We start from the raw sequence: 19,553 nt of genomic DNA, 5'->3' as shown, positions 1-19,553 counted from the left end.
AAGTTAAAGTGAATTGAACTATTAATTTACATGTAAAAATCAATTCCACAATCAAAAACTACAAATCTTAACTTTAAACATAATCAATTATAAAAGTAAATATAATTCTACTAAAAAACAATCAAATATATCAAATTCAATTCTACGATCCAAAATCAATTTTAACTTCTTTAAAACTGAAACCAAACATACACAAAATCTTCTTTCGAGCCAAGACAACTCTACACAAAGGGCGTTTTCTAGAAAAGGCAAAAATATGGGCAAAGGTACAAATTATAAAAAAATAAAGCCCCTTTTGTTAAAAATTAAAAAGTAGAGTTCTATTTAATTTAACCAAGCATCCAATAAAGCGAATCCCCCCTTCTTGTGTCTTGTGTCTTGTGTCTGAACTCAAACACCATTTTCAACTAGTCACTCAGAAACTGATGACAATAAACTGAGTAGAAAATAAGCAGAGAGAAAAAAACAACAACAACAACAAATTTTCTTTTCTTTTCAGTTATGGCGAATCATCCTTCCGATACACCCGCCGACGATTTCCTTGAACAAATTCTCGGTCTTCCGAATTTCACCTCCGCCGACGGAACCGACGCTTCTCCGATGATGCTGCAGCTTAACTCCGGCGACGCTGCCTCTCACCTTGGCGCTGGAGGAGGGTTTCATGCACCGGTTTATCATTTGGGGTTGAGCTTGGACCAGGGTAAAGGCGGAGGGTTTTTGAAGCCTGATGAAGCTTCCGGGAGTGGGAAGCGTTTCCGGGAGGATCTTGTTGATACAAGACCTAAGAATGTAACTTAACATAAACTTTTCGTTTATATTTACTTTTTTCTTGCTATCAACACAAAATTACATTAGTTATATATTTTATTAAACTAATTTTGTTTAATTTTGGTGGGTAAGATCATCTGTTTAAGCTAAATTGGACTTGGTTTTGGTGATAAACAGTGTATTACTATTTATCTGGGTCTCAGGTTCGATTCTCCTCGGTGCCAATTTGGGTGGGCTAATTTAGCTTATTAAAAAAAAAACAAAAATTATGCCAGCTCAGTTGGTAGTAGCTTACATAATGCAAATAAGTTAGAAAACATTTCAGACTTTAATGGAAATAACAAACTAGCAGTAAGTAAGAATGGTACTTTTTTTTTGCTGATACTTTATCTCAGAAATGGCATTCTTCAATTCAGCTGCCTGGTGAAGTAACAAGTTATTTGGGCTTGCTTTTGTTGATGCCAACTTGTCATAGCATGACCCTTAAAAATAAAATTTATCGTAGCATGAATTGTTATTGGTTTTTGTGGGTGGTTCATTTTGGTAGCGCCTAACTTGGTGTATGATCTTTAGAGTGATTAAAATCCAACTTAAAGATGAATGAATAATGATTATATATTATGGAAGGTGTGGGATTGGCTGGATCTTTAGAACATAACAGTTGAATGTATTTTCATGAATTATATGAACATTTCCGAATGTAAATATAGCAGAAAAAGTACTTGGAGTCGTTTCTGAGATATAAGTATCAACTAAAAAAAGTACCATTCTTACTTACTGCTAGTTTGTTATTTCCATTAAAGTCTGAAATGTTTCCTAACTTATTTGCATTATGTTAGCTACTACCAACTGAGAATAGCCATTTAGACATTGCCAACAGTACTTGGAGTCGTTTTTCCCCTGTATTTTCTAATATCTTAAAATACTGAATACATAGTACTTGGTTTCAACTAATCTATAAATAATTGCTTACTCTTTGCAAGATTCCTTAAATTTACATTTCTGCCTTTGGGAGGGACTGGAGAAGTGTTGTTGGCCAAGGAGCATTTTTTCCTGTCTTAATGATATATAAAGTTTTTGCAGACTTTTCATGGGCAACCCATGCCTACTACAGTTCCTGCTGCTCCACAACCACCAGCAATGCGTCCTAGAGTGCGGGCAAGAAGAGGACAGGCTACAGATCCCCACAGCATCGCTGAAAGGGTGAGCTCTAGTATCTTTTAACAAATACGAATGATTAACATTTAATGAGGATAAAATCACATTGCTAATTCCTTGGTATGCTTAATGCTAATGTTTCTTTTACTTTTCGTTTTGCCGTTCAAAAACAGTTGCGCAGAGAAAGAATAGCTGAAAGAATCAGGGCTTTGCAAGAACTTGTTCCTAGTGTCAACAAGGTACATGACTTCTACATTTTATTTTTATTGCAATATAGGTACTATTTGCACTTGTCTATAGAACTTGCGCAATCAGGTAAGGATGGCCCTTTTCGTGTTTACTCTGAAGTGAGATAAGATACGGAGACAAAATTTGGTACAGCTTGTTAATTACTGCCCGAAACAAAAACAGTGCTGAAATTGGAGCTTTGTGGGGTGTTTTGACTGATTTTCCTTGTTGCTAGGCATTGGTATTTTATGTAATTGTAATCTTGGTCAGTATTGTTCAATGCGTACTTGGTCAGAAGATAACAATCTATAGTTCTACACAGACACTGGTCATGTCTGTTTCCCACTCGAAGGATGATTTAATTCTAACTCGTTGTGTTTGAGTTTGGAAAATGGAATTTACATTTAGACCAATTTAATACCAAAATCAGTTTTAGATTGTGTACATGCTCTTAAAGGTTAAACCTCCAGATAAGCATACCTCTCATGTTCTGTTTTACGGTTAATATTTGCATATTTATTACAATTAGTCTGGGAAACAATCCTATCAAAAGGTTAAAAGATGAGAATAAAATCTGCATATAGTCTCCGATTTGGCGAACATGAAATTTAAAGAGTTCTGAAGTATAAAGTCTTCTGGATTTCAAAATATATATATATATATTTTTTGGGACTTGGTTGTGGTCTGCTGTATTTCTCTTGGTCCTCTTCTGTATAATATTTCCATTGTATCTAAAACTGTGTATTTGTAATTTATTTAGACTGATCGAGCTGCCATGCTGGATGAAATTGTGGATTATGTCAAATTCTTAAGGCTTCAAGTGAAGGTTAGTGCTTTTGTGAGCTCCATGGATTTCACATTTGATTTCTATCTTTTTTAGGTCTATAATTAAGGTTAGCTTGAACTGGATTTGTTGTTTATTCTGTTAAACCTATTTACCAATGCCTTTTGACCTCTCACTCTTTGTAATCATTATTTTGTTGGGATTCAACTGGTAATTGCGAACCTGAGATGCCACTTTGGTATGGGACCCATTAGCCATTTGATTTTATTCACGATGACCGGTGAATATTAAGATACAATTAAATGATGATATTTTCATGCCATGTTGTTGCTACTTTAACCACCCAATAATATCCAACTATCCGAAGGGCTTCAACTGTGGACTCAATTGTCTTTCACCAAATAGGTCTAATTTTCAATGTATGAATAGTAAAACCAATATCTAGTTTTCAACAAAAATGTTTACAGTTCCAGTGATTTCTCTAGACACATGTGGGAAGTACATACGTATTGCTATTTGTACATGAAAGTGAAAGCAAGGCTCTTCATTGGATCCAAATTTAAATTTGTCAGCAACATGAAACTAAGAGTGCTGAAGATTTTCAATGATTGTTCTTTTGTCTATCTTTCAGGTTTTGAGCATGAGTAGATTGGGTGGAGCCGGTGCAGTGGCTCCACTGGTAACTGACATCCCATTATCGTCAGTCGAGGTAATTATTCAAATCATGTCGTTGGCATAATTTTGTTTCTCTCTCCAGACAATATATTATAAAATTTTGTATTGTTCAGGAAGAAGGAAGTGAGAGTGGGAGAAACCAACCAGCTTGGGAGAAGTGGTCTAATGATGGCACCGAAAAGCAAGTAGCTAAGCTCATGGAAGAAAATGTTGGGGCTGCGATGCAGTTTCTTCAATCAAAGGCTCTCTGCATAATGCCCATCTCACTGGCATCTGCAATATACCAATCGCAACCGTCGGACAACTCCAGTATAGTTAAGCCTGAAACTATTCCTCCTCCATAGACATGCCTTCGACAATGCTTGGCACATCATCCAGTGGTCCCATCGAGCGCCTCATCTACTACTTCTGGGACCCGCAAGTTATTTGTCTGTTCCTAACCTCCTTAATTTTAGTCATTGATTTGCATAAAGTTGCATTCAAAGTAGGATGCCATAGTCTTTTTTTTTTTTTTTTTTTGCGGTTGTATCAGCTTTTGTCAATACAGGGTTCAGTGTCAATACCTAAAAAATGCAAGCAGACCCTATCCTGTCTATGGAAAATTTCTTGTAAAGGGAAATAACTTGTCAAAACTCATTTGATATGCTTTTCCTTTTTGTATAAAAAAGGATGGAGGTTAGTGGAAGATGATGTAAGTGCTTTGATAGTGGGGTTTTTAGTTTTTGTAGTGGGATGTGGGACCTTGTAAAAGGTTAGGGTGGTATCCATATAGTATTTATTAGTGATGTAACTCTAGAGGATATGAAATGTTGAAGTGCAATAGATAATGGTTGCTTTAAGAATGCTGGTGTTGCAAGTCCAGAAGAAAATGATGATGCTTTTTGTTTATTTGAGGTGTGTGTATGTGTGTGGGCGTGACTTGTTTATTCAAAAAAGTAATTGGACCTCTTTTTATAATGGGAGGAGAGATGGAATGACAAGTAATGTGCTCTCTCCTAACCCAATTCATACTAAGCTACTATAATCAAGTAATGGGAACTTGATTGTGCCCAAGTGGCTCTTAATCAGTAAGCTATAACCTGATTCTTAACTCTCAGAAACCATGCTCTCAACTTTTACGTGCTGTATGGATATGAATGGAGAAATGTGCTAAGAAGTTAATTTTTATTAAAATTTGTCAAAGTGATGTGGCTTGTTTGTTGACTATTGGATGGATTGGCTCGAGGAAGTGATCATTACTTTCCGATCTTGTGGTACTAACTCGTTAATGATTGTTTCATTTATAAATTGAACTGCTCCTTAGTACTTAACGATTCCACCATAGTTAGTATTCATTAAACATTTGGGTTCAACCACTTAGTTATTACTCCCTCCGTCCCAATTTATTTGACCCCTTGACTCATTTCACACAGATTAAGAAAAATGTATAAATAAAAGGGAAAGTGGAATGTATTGTATTGAGAATGATAAAAGTAGTATTATTTAGTGTTATATTGTATTGGGAATGATGAAAGTTGTATTGAAAATTGAAATGGGTCAGTTATGTTGGGACACTTTTTTTTAGAAAATGGGTCAGTTATTCCGGGACGGAGGGAGTAGTTATTTTATGGAAGGAAAGTTAAATTATTTCACTGGCAATAATATAAACAATAGAGGTCTCATAAACTCAACCTAACTGCTTGGAGTATTATAGAAGAGGTCTTAGAGCCTGATTTGATTGACTTATTTTTAAGCTTATGCGAATAAATAAGCTTTTATATATTATTAACAAGCTTGTCAAGGTAGTTTATGAAGATACAATTTTTAATAGTAAAAACTTATAAATTAAATATAAAGTTTATTTATTTGCATACATTATTTTTCATAAGCTAACTTATTCATTTATATTTGTCTACTATGAAAGCAAATTCAGATGTATAGTTTCTATATTGCTCAAGGGCATCAACACCAATTTTAGTGTTGCTCGAAAATAACACATTTTAATCCAGAACCTAATTCAAAGCCTATAATAGACCTATAGCTTCCCCCTAGCTCGTATGTAAGACAGTATTAAACAATGTTGTAAAAAGGGTAAAGATGCAATAACTATGGAGTCTTGATGCGTGGGAAGGGTGTGATATGATACATACATATGTGAAGTATATAAAATATGTGATACGATACAATCTAGATATGTTAACAAAAAAATTTCTCTAATGAATCTACATTTCATTTTATCCTTTCTTTCATTTCATTATTTTCTTATATTTTTTCTTGTATCTACATCTCTAATGTGAACCATGTCTCAGGTAGATCAAATAGAAGCTTATGTCAGATATGAAAATTTGAAAAAAGACAGTTAAAAAGTTTTTAACACTCACCAACAAATTAGACAAGTTAAAGACAAAACTTAACCATTTCGATAATGATCCTCATGAAAGTCATATTGCATCTCATGTTATTGTTCAAGTATCATAAATAGATATAACAGATAATAGCTACAAAGATATTGTTGCTTACCAACCTAAGATTCTTAAGGATGATAGCGATGTACAATCCTTATTTTCCTGTACGACACCTGAAGATGAAGTGTTTTATCTGTGAGTTCGTTCAAACTACAAGTGCAAAAGGTGTTAGTAGATATTAAATGTAATTTTATATCGTGTTGTCAATTTTCGTAATGTTGAATCGTTTTTGAATTTTAATGTTCAAGGAACGAATCATGCGCTAACTCCTGATCCACGGTCATGGCATAACTACCAATCTGATAACAAATGCAGTTCGGGGCTGATCGAGTTTTATCTCCCGATCTCATTCGAGCGGGAATTAGGACCCGATGGAAGCATTTTTGGCAATTCGAGGTGCTTGTAAGCAATTTCAAGATGCTTAAAGAGCAATTTTTAAGTCATGTTGGTGATGGTGGGGAAATTCCTCCCAATATAAAGAGTATTACTTTTCCCACCCTATGCCTTTCCTCGCTCGCCCTATTTTTTTTCAATTTTGCCCCTGGTCGGGATTTCTTATTCCGGAATGGATTGTTAGTATTTTTTAGATGTTTCCGGATTTTAAAATCCGGAATAGTATTTTAGCATAACTTTTGCAATTTTAAGCTCTACAATTCGTAAAATAAAATGCGAATAAAATAAAAAACAGAAATAAAAAGACACAAACATAAAAACAACTCATTTTATTAATATATGAACAATACATTACAATAATTTTCAAGCTTTTTAAGCTTATTACATAAGATCCTAAATCTATTTCTAATCTCCTAAGAGCCTAATTCTAATCTCCTAAGAGCCTAACCACTGCTATATGATAGGACATAGCAGTAGTTTGGCTATTGGAGGAAAACCGGAGGAGGAGGGAAGAGGAGGGCGGGAAGAAGAAACCAATGCCCCTGAGGGAGGTGGGGGGTGCTCAGACTTACGCCCAGGCAGGCGAAGCTAAGAACCACACTGACCCACATGACCCTCAGATGAACCGCACTTCGTTGCAGCGCGGTTCCATCCTCATTGACCGTTCATACAAACCCTGAAAGTTTTCAACGAGGCCCTTATCTATGAAAGGCCAACGATGGAAAACCATGGTTGTAGAAGGAAGAAGAGGAGGAGAGGGTGGGAGAGGATGGTGTGAGAAATGGTGGGGTTTGGAAGGGTATTTATAGGGAGGGGTGGGTCAAAAATGGTTGGGAGGCAATAAATTCAGTCAAAAAACGTGGTAAAACACGTTTTTTTTGACTTGACCACTGACAAAAACGTGTGGTGCAGACCACCGGCCATGACACTGATGCGTTCCGGAATATACAATCCGGAATGCACCTTTGGTTTCCGGAATATACTTTCCGGATTAATGCGATAATGGTGAACGAGGGAAAAGTTGGCACTTCCTGTAGGGCTAAGGACATTCCGGAATGTAAAATCCAGAGCGCTTCAGCATTGGATTCTTTTGAAAGAGAGCCATTAATTTGGGTTTGGACGGTTACAACCACTAACACGTTTTCATTGACTGTATTAATGACATAGGACTTGTTTAAGGCTATAAATAGGCTTCCATCTTCAACAAATACCTCTATTCTTCACTTCACCTTTTTTCTTCAATTTTCTTCAAACATTTTTAGTTTTTTAGGGGTGTCGGTGGTGTCATGGTCATTGTTGACCGTTCCTATGAACCCTGCAATAGCATTTCAGCTTGTGTGGGGTTCATATAACAGTCAACAGAGACCCTTGACATCAAAGAAAGACACAAAAAAGAGCACAACATCTGGTCCGGATTGTATTTTCGGAAGTAACTAACAATCGGGTTCGGAAAACAAAATCCGGACCAGGGGTATTTTTGGAATTTTTGCAGGGCGCGCGAGAAGGCAGTAGGGTGGGAAAAGTAAATCTCCAATATAAATAGACCAAAGCCCAATTTTATTTTTGTTTCGCCAAAATAAAACTGGAAATTGACCGCCAATTCCCCCTTATCATCGAGTGAAACGACAACAGCAGAAAATAGAAATGGCGTTAGAGCAAGCAGTTTCACTTTCATCAACTCGCTTCAGAAACCTTACCACTTTCCCCCAAAACCCTAATTTCATCCCCAAATTCAAACTCCCAGTTTCCACAACACTCTCTTCCAAACCAATCCACAGAAATTTCAACTTGAAGTGCTCCAATTCCATCACCAATAATGGAGCAGCATCATACCCTAAACCCCCTGAAATTTCATGGAACAAGGACCTCAGCAACTCCGTCAATTTGATCGGCTTCGTCGCGAACCCAGTTGAAATCAAACACCTTCCTTCCGGGAAAGTTGTTGCTTGGACTCGTCTCTCCGTTAAGAAAAATGCTTCGCAAATGTCGTGGATTCATTTGACATTTTGGGATGAACTTGCTCATGTTGCTTCTCAACATGTTCAGAAAGGTCATCAGATTCATGTTTCTGGTCGACTTGTTACAGATACCGTTGATTCTGTTGATGGCAAACAACAAACTTACTATAAGGTTGTTTTTTTTTTTTGCAACTGTTGTTTGTTTTGATTATGAAATTTTGTTTTGATTTTGATTCTGTTGATGCTAAATTGAATGTCAATGTGTTGTGGTTTTTTGTTTAGGTTGTTGCTCAGCAGCTGAATTTCATTGATAGGAGTGACGCGCCGGTGCGGTCACATGATCAAGATTTTGATTTCATTATGTCTGATGACAATGGTAAGTTATATATTAAGTGTACTTTTGGTTCTGTAGCGACAAAAATTGATTTTGAATGAATTGATTCGGATGAAAGTTGAATTAAATGTAAAGTGGGTATTGTTTGGATATATTGTAAAAGTGAGTTGAACAATAATTTTGAGGCTAAAAATCAATTGTAGAAGAAAAAACACAAAATTGTATCTTCAAATTATCAATTCTGGAGGCAAAATCAATTATACATGAGAGCATCCAAATAATGTCAAAATCAATTCTAGAATCAATTTTGCTTCCTGTAAAATTTGAACAGAATTTACCAGTGGATTGTAGTATGTAGTATCTACCTTTAGCTGGGTTTCGCTTTTTACCATATAACTTTGATCTTTTTCTGTTATTATTTCAGGCAAGAAGGCGAGTTATGCTTCAAATGGTACGACTGGTTCTGTGGTGGAATTATGGCAAGCTTTCTTTGCCAACCCAGGGGAGTGGTGGGACAATAGGAGGAACAAGGTAACGTTAACTAATCATGTGAAATAAGAAAAGTTGCATATTCATCTATAATGTTGTCTTTTTCTTTTGTGTGTTTTCAAGTGTTTGTTTCAACTTGCAAGTTTTATATTGCATGCATGTTGATTGATTATTGTTAACATGCCATTGTATTTGGAGTTAATTCTCTCTCAAACGTACGACATCAACCCTCAACCACGCTCATTCTACTAGCCTTTCAATCAGTGGCGGAGCCACATTGTGGTGAGGGGATGCACTTGCCAACCCTCAAATTATTTTTTTTCATATATATATCCCTATTGTTTTTGCATTTTGAACCTCCTAATTTTATTTTTTTGCACCAGCTAGCCAAAAACCCAAACAACTTTCTCTTCATTCATTTACACATGTTAACGTCTATCTAACCTATATGCAATTTGGGGTCCTAATGATATGTTTGTGTTGTGAAATTGATTAGAGTTGTAATAAATTATCAATATGTTGATTTTTTTGGATATGCAATGGTTGTTTTATATAGTCAAAATTGAGTGGCCGTTTTGTTATTACACTAATGAATTCTATGGTCTGATCTTATGATGTTTATGTGTGAAAATGCCACTAAGTATCAAGAATGTATCGTAGGGAACTTAAAAAAGAAGTCCTTGTTTGAAGCAAGTTTATGAAATTATGCACTGCAATCTTTATCTGATTCTTGGAGTGATTCATAAAAGATTAATTTTGTTTGTATGATATGTGCTGGAAACATGGAGTTTTTTATTTCCTTCAATTAGCTCGAAACTCCATAGGGACCTCTTTTGCTATGAAGATTGTGAAAACTAAATTGAATAATAAAATGGGAGATGAATTATTGACCATTTTTTTAAAGAATTAATGAACAATTGTCTCATGAATTTATACCAAGAGATATGTGTTCGGCAACATTGATGATGAGTTGATTTTTCAACAATTTTAGAACATTAAACCTCGTAGGAGACATTCGTAAAGTATGTTTGGAATTTTTTTTAGTACAATGTAAATTGAATACAATGTAATTCTTTGAATATAATATTATTATAAGGATCCAATATGTAAATTGAATATTGTACTCTTTGCTTATAAATGAAATGCATTAATATTGTCTTTGCTCAACAAAAAAAAAAAAATCGAACCCCCTGATCCAAGGGCCTGGCAACGCCACTGCTTTCAATGATTTCCTCCATTTCATTTTTCATGCACTGAAGTTTAGGATTAGGAAGAGGGTAGGTTGCCCGGTTTCTAGGCTTAGGACTTGCGCCACAGTACAAGGTTTATGTCGGTACTTTAAATAACTTATCCATTAAGGATTAGTTTCTGGAGTTGAGCGCTAAAGCCCTTGTTCAGATAAGCAAATTTTTAGTTCTTTATGTTTGCAGAGGTTCTTATGATCTTGTAGTTGTTCATGAATTTAAATGATAGAATTGTGAAATAGTTAAGATTCTGAAGCTAATTTCAATTTCGTATAAGTTTTTATTTAAAAAACTTATAATTATTCCAAGATTATTTTAATATCTCTTTTTCTGTAAGTGTTTTTTGTAAAGTTTATCAAACAGCCGTCAACCCTGTTGGCATACTGCATACTCCTTCTGCATTAATGAGAACTTTTTCTATTCAAAAAAGAAAAAAATTTCTTTTCTGAACAAGGTTTTTACGTCGGCGTAGTCTTCAATAATTTAATTGTACCTTTTCCATTAAGAGTCAGCTGACTGTACTTGCAGCAAAGCACATATCAACCGTGAAGGGAACAATTCCAATATCTTGCTGCCTGTATTGTATTGAGTCAGCTATGTATTTCTCTTATTTTTATGAACCCAGATCATTATATAAATAAAAAATCAATTATTTTGAACAAAAGACATATTGATTACTTCATACTTATCCAATATTGCCGTTTCCTCCATTTCTTTTTTATGCACTGAAGTTTAGGACAATGGTAGGTTTCTCTATGACAAGGTTGGGACTTGCCAAAGGATGAGATTTATGTCGGTACTTATAAATAACTTATGTCAGATAAACAAATTTATAGTTCTTCACGTTTGGAGAGTTTTTATGTACTTATAGTTGTTCATGAAGAACTTAAATGAGAGAATTGTGAAATAGTTGAGATGCGGAAGGTAATTTCAATTTTTACAAGTTTTTATTTTAAAAACTTGGGGAAATTACACTGACTTCCCCTGAGGTCCTATTAAACAACATATACACCCCCTCTACTTTCACAGTAGACACATATCTCCCCTGCTGTTAAATTCCATCCAACTGCCATTAAAAAATAAAAACAAAAACACTAGTTTCTCACCTTTTTACCATTCTAGAAATGATACTTAGGCTTTTCGGTTCTCACCACCCAAATCTATAACCCACTTATGGAAAAGAGCACAAGACCCATAGCATTGGGTTTCAAGTATTATCGGTCTGACAATTCCACATAACGAATGAAGATACCATGTTCAGAACAAATCATATATATATATATATATATATACTCAATAAGAAAGATACAATAAATAAATGGTGTCTTGTTCATTTTATATGTAGTGTTTGCATGAGACATCTGGGATTAAGAGGTCTGCAACTCTTATGATGCATTATTCTTCAATGAAAGTAGCAGAATTATCTGAAATTATGATGGTTGAAATTTTTGTGATTTATTTGAAGAATTGAAAAGCTTACGATAATAATAGGAATATTCAGTGTTCGTCAATGGAAAACTGGAGATTATTTTAGCTTCAATAGAATAGCTAACGGGGGTTAATTAGGTGTTAAGTTGAGGAGGGAGGCATCTATCTATTTGAAAAGGCCTTAGGGGAGATTAGTGTCTACTACAAAATTAGATGGGTTGTTTATACCTCAAGGGAGGTCAGTGTAATTTCCCCTAAAAACTTATAATTATTCCAATACTGTTTTAATATCTCTTTCTGGAAATATTAAAACTTATAATTAGATGGCAGCATACCGTGTACCCCTTTTGCATTAATGAGAAAATTTTGTCTATCCAAAAAATAAAAACCTTTTCAGAACATGGTTCTTTTGATTTCATTCTTGGCATGATTGTCAATAAAACTGTGCTTTGGTACATTGGCCAATAAGAACTGGCTACTTGCAGCAAAGCACATATCAAAAGTGAAGGAAACAATTCCAATATTTTGCAGCTTGCATTATATTTGGTCAATGGTTTATTTTTATATATCTGATCAATATATATAAATAACAATTCAATGATTCGAACAAAAGACATCTTGATTACTTCATATTTATCCAATATTATCGTTACCTTGGCTTTCTTTATCTGGATCAACATGGAGAACTATCTGCATGTTTTAATAACCATGTCTAACTCCGTTTATAACCACTGATGAATAAGATTTTGTTTATAAATTTCCTCCATTTCATTTTATAAAAAATTGTTATGAATTTCTATTGTAATGCGTCTTCACAAACATTTCTGGTAACTTCGCAGAGGAACCCCAAAGCTCCTGATTTTAAGCACAAGGATACTGGAGAAGCTCTGTGGATTGATGGTAGATCCACTCCACCATGGGTCAAATCCCAATTGGAAATATTAGACATGAGGATGGGGTCTTATACCGGTCAAAATGGTAGGATGCCCGTAGATATGGTGAGCGCAGATGAAATGTTGTCTTTCTAAACGCTATGCCAAACCTTACCCAATGTAATGTTCCATTTCAACCTAGAAACTTCTTTGTGCAGTTTGCATTTTGCCCATAAATTTTGGTTCTACAAATAGGGACATTGTTTATAGTCTCTGGTGATATATTTGTGTTAGTAGTCTAGTCTATTTTATCAGCCTGGCTACCATTGTTTAGAATTAGATTTTTGGCTATGTAACAGATATTGATACTTTAATCTGGAAAAATGTACCAAGAGTGATCCTACCTGTTCATTGTAATTTTGCTGGAGAAGAATTGGTGAAAATTTGGCAAAACAATAACTAAATTTTAGAATTGAACACACACCATATAAGTTAACCTGCTGTATTGATATATATGATAGATCTTAATCAAGTGTCTACGTCATGAAAATGGCAAAAATAGCAGATTCCTAAGGAACAAAGCGTAAGTAATTAGATCAAGTTTCTGTTTAAGGGTTCATGTATCTTGGTCTACTTTTAGATTGATGAGTTTGAAACGTAACCATGCCTACCAGCTGTTGTAGATAGATCATAATGTCCAGTTAATCTTGCACTGTCACAGTTATGGAGTCTGTCCCACCACAACTGTGTCGGTTTTGAACTCCATGATCTCTTGAGGCTTGAGCAATAATTTGATGTCAACATTATTATTGAAACACCATATAGTGTTGAGAAAGCTTCTTTTTTTGTTTCTTTCTTTCTAATTAACCAAAGGTTTGATCTACATAGAGATTAGGATGCAAGTTTGATTTATAGTGAAGATATTATTTTTATCAATTCTTGATTTATGTTAATACTTTTTCATTGACATAATAGAACCAATCTTATGCATATAATTCAAACAGTTGAATAATATAGAGCGTCTAATAGTATATTTTCGGACAAGGCATTGCAGTTGAATAATATAGAGCTTCTAATAGTAATTTCGACCAGAATTGTGTTATCTGGATGACCTATTTGAAAGAAGAAGAAAAAAATGACAAATTTTTTAAAAATTGAATTTAAGGAAATCCTAAATTTGGATCCCATAGTTTACTATTCTTTGGTTGAAATTACTAACACTAGCTTCTAATAGTTTTAGTGTATAATCAAAGATCATTCTGACAATGAAATAGTTAGCATCAACGTTTAGGGTGATAATAAGGTGGTCTGAGGGAGGAGTTATAATTTGTAACCAGTAACCACTAACTACCATCATTAAAATAGAAAGTTTAGCATCAAAGTTGGTTGCTAAATACTCGTCAAATAAAATTTTCCTTAATACAACAATTGAAATCAAGCAAAAAGAAACATAGTTCAATTTCATACAACACTTGAAATCAAGCAAAAAGAAATATAGTTCAATTACAGAAAAAAGAGAATAAAGTTCCACCTTCTTGGTGATTCTCTTGTATACATTATTTATTTATACTTATATATACGTAAACAAATATATAAAAGACAAAATGAAGTATTATGTATGTATATATCCTCTGTACATCTAAAATAGCATTTACTTCTCATATTCTCTCTTTCCATCCTGGCTTTGATGATTTAGAAGAGAATTATTATACTTAAAGAAGCATAATCAGAGGCAACTAGCTGTGAAAATAAAATAAAAAAATAATAAAAGAAAAATAGAAGTTTCTATGTGTCTCTATCTTTTTAATCAGCTAAATATGCCTCTGATTTTGAGAGGACAATTAGAGGAAATTCTCTTGAATGGCTTCACTGTTATATTTCCTTTGTTTCTTGGTTCAAAAACAACCCAATCCCTTTGCTTCTGATCCTTTCATAATTCTTAACCTCTTGCAAGAAGACATGAACATTCTGCAATAAATATAAACAAAACAACTCCATAAGATAACAATATTAATTAATTAAATGTTTACTTTAAATAATATAAATTTAAAACAAAAAAAGAGAGACATAATAGAGGAGAAGAAAACTTACTCCCAAGGAACATCTCCAACAAGCATCCAATCACCATCTTTGTCTTCATAAGTTGGAACAAATTCAGATCCATTGTAACCTTCTCTTTCTGAATATTCACCAATTGTACACTTGAACATATTTTCCAAAACCTTGAGAAGTTCTGAGTAACTGTTGTAAACTTTGAGATCTATCTTCCTTAAATAAGGTGCACCAGCCATACTCACTTTCAAGTACATCCCAACCTCTTCACCCTTCTTTTGTTGCAAACTATTCTTCCTATAAGATCTTATTGGTGGCCATCCAACTACTTGTGCCCTGCATAATAATACATAACTTTGATCAACATTCATATCCATATCATATATACATTTTTTTTCCGGTACATCAGTAGTATGAGTTGAGACGCTGAAAGAGTTCGATCTATATTGCTAACAAATTTTTATAGCATCTCTAATTTTTTTATAAAAATTGTTTTTCTCTATTTAATTTTTTGTTGTTGATTCAACTTTCTCTAATATTTTTTAGAAAAAATAGAAAAAACCTAAATAAATGTTTTTTTTAAAGACCTAAATAAATGTTTTGATATTGCTTACTTTGAAGGTGGAGCATTATCTTGGTCATCATTTGTGGTATGAGAAGAACCATTAGAACTATTCAATTTGCTCATGCTAATGGAATCTACATCACTTGCTTCTGGAGAAGATCTCTTGTTGTTTCTAAGAACAGAAAAATTACATGGAAGTTTTTCCACTTCATCACTACCTGGTAATCCCAACCTTAATTCTGTAGCCTTAAGATTCATCTCTGTTTGATGGTTCCCCAAAGAATTTTCCATTTGTTGGTGTGAATGTGTAAATTGAGAATTGATAGATAATTGAGATGGATGGAAGAATAAGATGCGGTGGATGTGAGAGTGCTCATGAATTTTATAGCAAAATTAGCGTGGGACAATATCTAGGTGACTTATTCCCTTGTGGTGCATGAATTGGAACACAATAATGAAATATGATTCCACCTTCGTTTGTGACACGCGCTTAATCACGGACCAATAGACTGTTGACAGGACATATGGCAATGGATATTCAAAGAAAGATACCTGTCATCCATCTCTCTCATATGATATCCATATGTTCAGAGAAACACTTGTGTGGACCAAGACCAAGAATTTTGGTTTGGTCACACACACAAGTTTTTTCCTTCTCTCTCTTCTCTTCTCTCTTCTCCATTTTCTCTCTCTTCTCTCTTCTCTTTTTTCTCTTTGTGTGACCAAAGACCACTTGTGTGGACCAAGACCACACAAGATTTTCTCCATATGTCCATATGAGCAGTGGCGTTGCCAGGACCCTGGATCAGGGGGTTCAAGCGACAAATTTAAAGATAATTTATTTTTCAACGTTGAATCTTAAAACAAAATATAATTTTTGAAATCAAAACACGTCTTTTTTGGTGCAAAAAATCATAATTTTTATGGCAAAATATTATTTATATTATATAAATAATATGTATTCAAAAAATAAATTGTAATCAAAATTACAAAAATATTCTACAATTTTTCATTGCGGATGAAACCGTTCAACAATCAACTTTTTATCCATGTTATCTAACAAATCTCTTAATATAAGTCATGGGATAATCGATCATCTGTTAAGCCTCTATTCAATTACGCAACATAGTCTTCACAATCTTCATAACATAAAATATATACGATCATTGCCAACTTCAAAATTGTGATATTAACATATAAAATATGTAAATTTCTTACACTAACCATAAATTCTAATATTTACCATTTGTAATATCATCAGTCATCAATAATATATAAAAGTATTATCATCAATGATTAAAAAAAGAAAAAGTTTTTTTTAACCAGGTAATAAAAAAGAGATTGGTATAAGAATTTTTTTTATGAAATACGAGTCATACATTAACACTTGCGTGCATCAAACAATATGACTCGTACGGGCTTAATGGTATATCTCGTTAAATTCAACAGCAGGAGATTCAGTCTTGGGATTGATCTAGATGTTCCCAATTTTTTAAATTTATAAAAAATGGAAAATGGAATTAAATATTAAATAAATTTTGAAGAGGTAAATAACTATAATATAATAAGAAGAAGAAGGTAAATATGGTCAACAAAAATGGCTGAACTGCATCAGTAATAATGTATTCCAGCGGGCCAGGACATAAATAAAACGAATAGAAAAAAATGTGTGCCAAGGAGGTGCAAAACAGAAAACTGAGGGGATTCAAGGTAGAAATACAATAGCATGGTAGGTGCAAAATTATAAATGTGAGGAGGTGCAGGTGCATCCCCTGAGATGAACGTGGCTCCGCCACTGCATATGAGAAACTCACGTTCTTGGCCAATATCACATGATATTAATACCATAATGTTACTTGGGGTGTTGTTCATCTCACATAGTTGTGGATAATGAGTGATAAAAATAGTCTTTTTAACGCTTATTTTAATTCATATTAGTTTTTTATTGTGTGAAATCAATGCGAGTCACACATGTTAAAAATAAGTCTAAAAAAATAGTGACATCTATATTAGTTTCACTTAATAAGAGAATACATGTTAAAGTAAGTGTAAACAAATAGTGTTCTTAGTGCTTCTCTAAAGCAGTATCTTCTATAAGATTATTTAACAAACTTTGAGGTATCCACATATTTGCGAATATGAATATCTAAGTAATATTTTGGTAATACTTCCACGGATACATTGTATCCATCAATTAACGGAAAGTTCTTTTAAAAGAAAATCAACTGACAGATAATTATAATATTTGTTTATTTTATTTACCGGTTGTCGTTAAACTATCAACCCAAGGTGTTTGTGCTCTTCAAAAAAAAAAAAAAAAACCCAAGGTGTTTGTGGGTTGGTTATGTCGAATTTCACTAAATTTATACAAAACAATCAATTGTCTTTAGTTTGGGTTAAATGTGTAACCTATACTTTTAACACTAAAATCGAATCAAGCCAACCCGTTCATCATTGAGTTGAGTTGGGTTCCTTACTCATGCAAAAGAAAAAATCTATTAAATCTTTAATAAAAGTTCAATGAATACATTGTGGTGCTTGACTCAAGCAGCTTGAGCATTAAAAAAAAACACAAATTCTGCACTTATTTTGAAAAATACTTAAAAGTTCATCCACAATTCAAATCAAGTCAAACAGGAAATACATATTATGATTTAAACATCATCAATATGTATAATCGTGAAAAAATTAAACTTCTAAAAAACTTTGATTTATGTTGAGCTAGACCATTTTTTTATAAATAATTTAAAATGTATATGTCATGGGTTCACATACTAAAAAGAGGTGTATTATTTGAACAACTATTTAAAGAGGTGTTTTATTTGAACAACTATTTATGTGACGACCATAAATTTATAAAGAAAATTAGATATTCGTCATCGTGAGCTTAGCTCAGTTGGTAGGAACAATGCATAATATTATATGCAAATCCGAGGTTCAAACCTCAGCCACCACAAAAAAAAATAGATATTGATATGAAAACCGAAACAATAAATAAAGAAAATAAAAACATAATGTAAACAAAAAAAAAAAGTTACTCCCTCCGTCCCATTTTATCTGAGCCAATTTGGTTTTTCACACAGATTAAGAAAAATGTATAAATAAAGGGGAAAGTGAAATATATTGTATTGGGAATGATGAAAGTAGTATTAATTAGAGTTATATTGTATTGGGAATGATGAAAGTTGTATTGAAAATTGAAATGACTCAGTTATTTTGGGACACTTTTTTTTAGAAAATGGGTCAGATATTCCGGGACGGAGGGAGTATCACAAAATAATTGTATAAATATCATTTCTATATTCAACTGTCAAACATGTGTCCTCATTTAACTCAGTTGTTAAGGACAATGCATAATATATGCAAGGTCTGAGGTTCGAACCCCAACCACCATAAAACTAACTTAACATGCATTTTAACTCAACCTATCAAGTTGGGTTCAACTCGAAGCAACATATTTCAACATAAATGTGTTATCCAAATCAAACACATTTATGTTGAAATATGTTGCTTCGAGTTGAACCCAACTTGATAGGTTGAGTTAAAATGCATGTTAAGTTAGTCGAGTGATGAGATTCACTTGTGTCAGTAAACACATCTAATCAAGCTTGTACTTTTGGCAGATTTTTACCACCCCAAGATAGATATGAGAGTGATGGCACACGGTTGAAGAAGCGCGTGGAATGGTCTTACAAAGTACAGATACGATTGTCGGTGACTTTAACAACATGAAAAAGCAAGTTGTAAGAGGAAAAGGGAACAATTGAGCAACAAGCACAGTCAATGGTACTAAATACGAGGGACCACAAATCGACGGCTTTGATTGTGACAGTGAATTTGAAGAGCGAATCCTGGAGCGTTGGATCACACAAAACGGATACTGTACATGTGAGTAGTTGAGGGTCCCACTTAGGACTTGTTGATTGGATGCCCTTAACCATGTGGGTAGTATGGGTAGGAACTGAGTGCTAATAGAATCTAGATATGTTATTACCCTTCTCAAAAAAATAAAATACTTGTATTAAGTGGTATTATAATGTTGGTATTCTTATCTAATGGGCATCTAATCATATGAATCTTTTACTTACATTTTTAATTATATTGTTAAAAAAAATGATGAAGAATAAAATGATAGCATAATTGTGTCAAAAAAAACTGATA

The 19,553-nt window shown here is 33.7% G+C and overlaps 3 protein-coding genes across 4 annotated transcripts; 2 read left to right on the top strand and 1 right to left on the bottom strand.

Annotated features, from left to right (window-relative positions):
• Positions 1–355: 355 nt before the first annotated feature.
• Positions 356–4,455, top strand: LOC146956458 (transcription factor UNE12-like). 2 transcript variants are annotated; one of them, XM_085728965.1, is made up of 6 exons: positions 356–789; positions 1,852–1,971; positions 2,100–2,165; positions 2,915–2,980; positions 3,570–3,647; positions 3,727–4,455. In XM_085728965.1, the coding sequence occupies exons 1-6, from the start codon at positions 502–504 to the stop codon at positions 3,955–3,957; spliced, it is 849 nt and encodes a 282-aa protein (XP_085585091.1). In that variant the 5' UTR covers positions 356–501; the 3' UTR covers positions 3,958–4,455. The 2 variants fall into 2 exon arrangements, with proteins under 2 accessions (XP_085585091.1, XP_085585089.1); XM_085728963.1 differs by having other exon boundaries at positions 1,843–1,971.
• A 3,560-nt stretch (positions 4,456–8,015) lies between these two features.
• Positions 8,016–13,192, top strand: LOC146956457 (protein OSB1, mitochondrial-like). The gene is made up of 4 exons (XM_085728950.1): positions 8,016–8,580; positions 8,691–8,784; positions 9,167–9,273; positions 12,743–13,192. Exons 1-4 carry the CDS (start codon positions 8,095–8,097, stop codon positions 12,929–12,931), a joined length of 876 nt encoding a protein of 291 aa, XP_085585076.1. The 5' UTR covers positions 8,016–8,094; the 3' UTR covers positions 12,932–13,192.
• Positions 13,193–14,209: 1,017 nt separating this feature from the next.
• Positions 14,210–15,755, bottom strand: LOC146956456 (auxin-induced protein 22D-like). The gene is made up of 3 exons (XM_085728955.1): positions 15,442–15,755; positions 14,867–15,163; positions 14,210–14,743 (listed from the first exon to the last, which is right to left on the bottom strand). The coding sequence occupies exons 1-3, from the start codon at positions 15,681–15,683 to the stop codon at positions 14,671–14,673; spliced, it is 612 nt and encodes a 203-aa protein (XP_085585081.1). The 5' UTR covers positions 15,684–15,755; the 3' UTR covers positions 14,210–14,670.
• Positions 15,756–19,553: the final 3,798 nt, after the last annotated feature.

This window comes from Medicago sativa, chromosome 1, assembly GCF_051527215.1.
Source record: "Medicago sativa cultivar Bolivia chromosome 1, Bolivia_mono, whole genome shotgun sequence".
NCBI lineage: Eukaryota > Viridiplantae > Streptophyta > Magnoliopsida > Fabales > Fabaceae > Medicago > Medicago sativa.
The sequence above is the reverse complement of the archived record's forward strand: the minus strand, read 5'-3'. Positions and strand labels throughout refer to the sequence as shown.

What these genes read in the sequence shown, in the direction of transcription:
- LOC146956456 (XM_085728955.1), bottom strand. Translation starts at nt 15,683, where the DNA reads ATGGAAAATTCTTTGGGGAACCATCAAACAGAGATGAATCTTAAGGCT. An exon ending in GATAATGCTCCACCTTCAAA is followed by an intron (nt 15,164 to 15,441) that starts GTAAGCAATATC and finishes ATTATTATGCAG; the next exon opens with GGCACAAGTAGTTGGATGGC. An exon ending in GTTGGAGATGTTCCTTGGGA is followed by an intron (nt 14,744 to 14,866) that starts GTAAGTTTTCTT and finishes TATTTATTGCAG; the next exon opens with AATGTTCATGTCTTCTTGCA.
- LOC146956458 (XM_085728963.1), top strand. Translation starts at nt 502, where the DNA reads ATGGCGAATCATCCTTCCGATACACCCGCCGACGATTTCCTTGAACAA. An exon ending in TCTTAAGGCTTCAAGTGAAG is followed by an intron (nt 2,981 to 3,569) that starts GTTAGTGCTTTT and finishes TCTATCTTTCAG; the next exon opens with GTTTTGAGCATGAGTAGATT. An exon ending in TCCCATTATCGTCAGTCGAG is followed by an intron (nt 3,648 to 3,726) that starts GTAATTATTCAA and finishes TGTATTGTTCAG; the next exon opens with GAAGAAGGAAGTGAGAGTGG.
- LOC146956457 (XM_085728950.1), top strand. Translation starts at nt 8,095, where the DNA reads ATGGCGTTAGAGCAAGCAGTTTCACTTTCATCAACTCGCTTCAGAAAC. An exon ending in AACAACAAACTTACTATAAG is followed by an intron (nt 8,581 to 8,690) that starts GTTGTTTTTTTT and finishes TTTTTTGTTTAG; the next exon opens with GTTGTTGCTCAGCAGCTGAA. An exon ending in CATTATGTCTGATGACAATG is followed by an intron (nt 8,785 to 9,166) that starts GTAAGTTATATA and finishes TTATTATTTCAG; the next exon opens with GCAAGAAGGCGAGTTATGCT.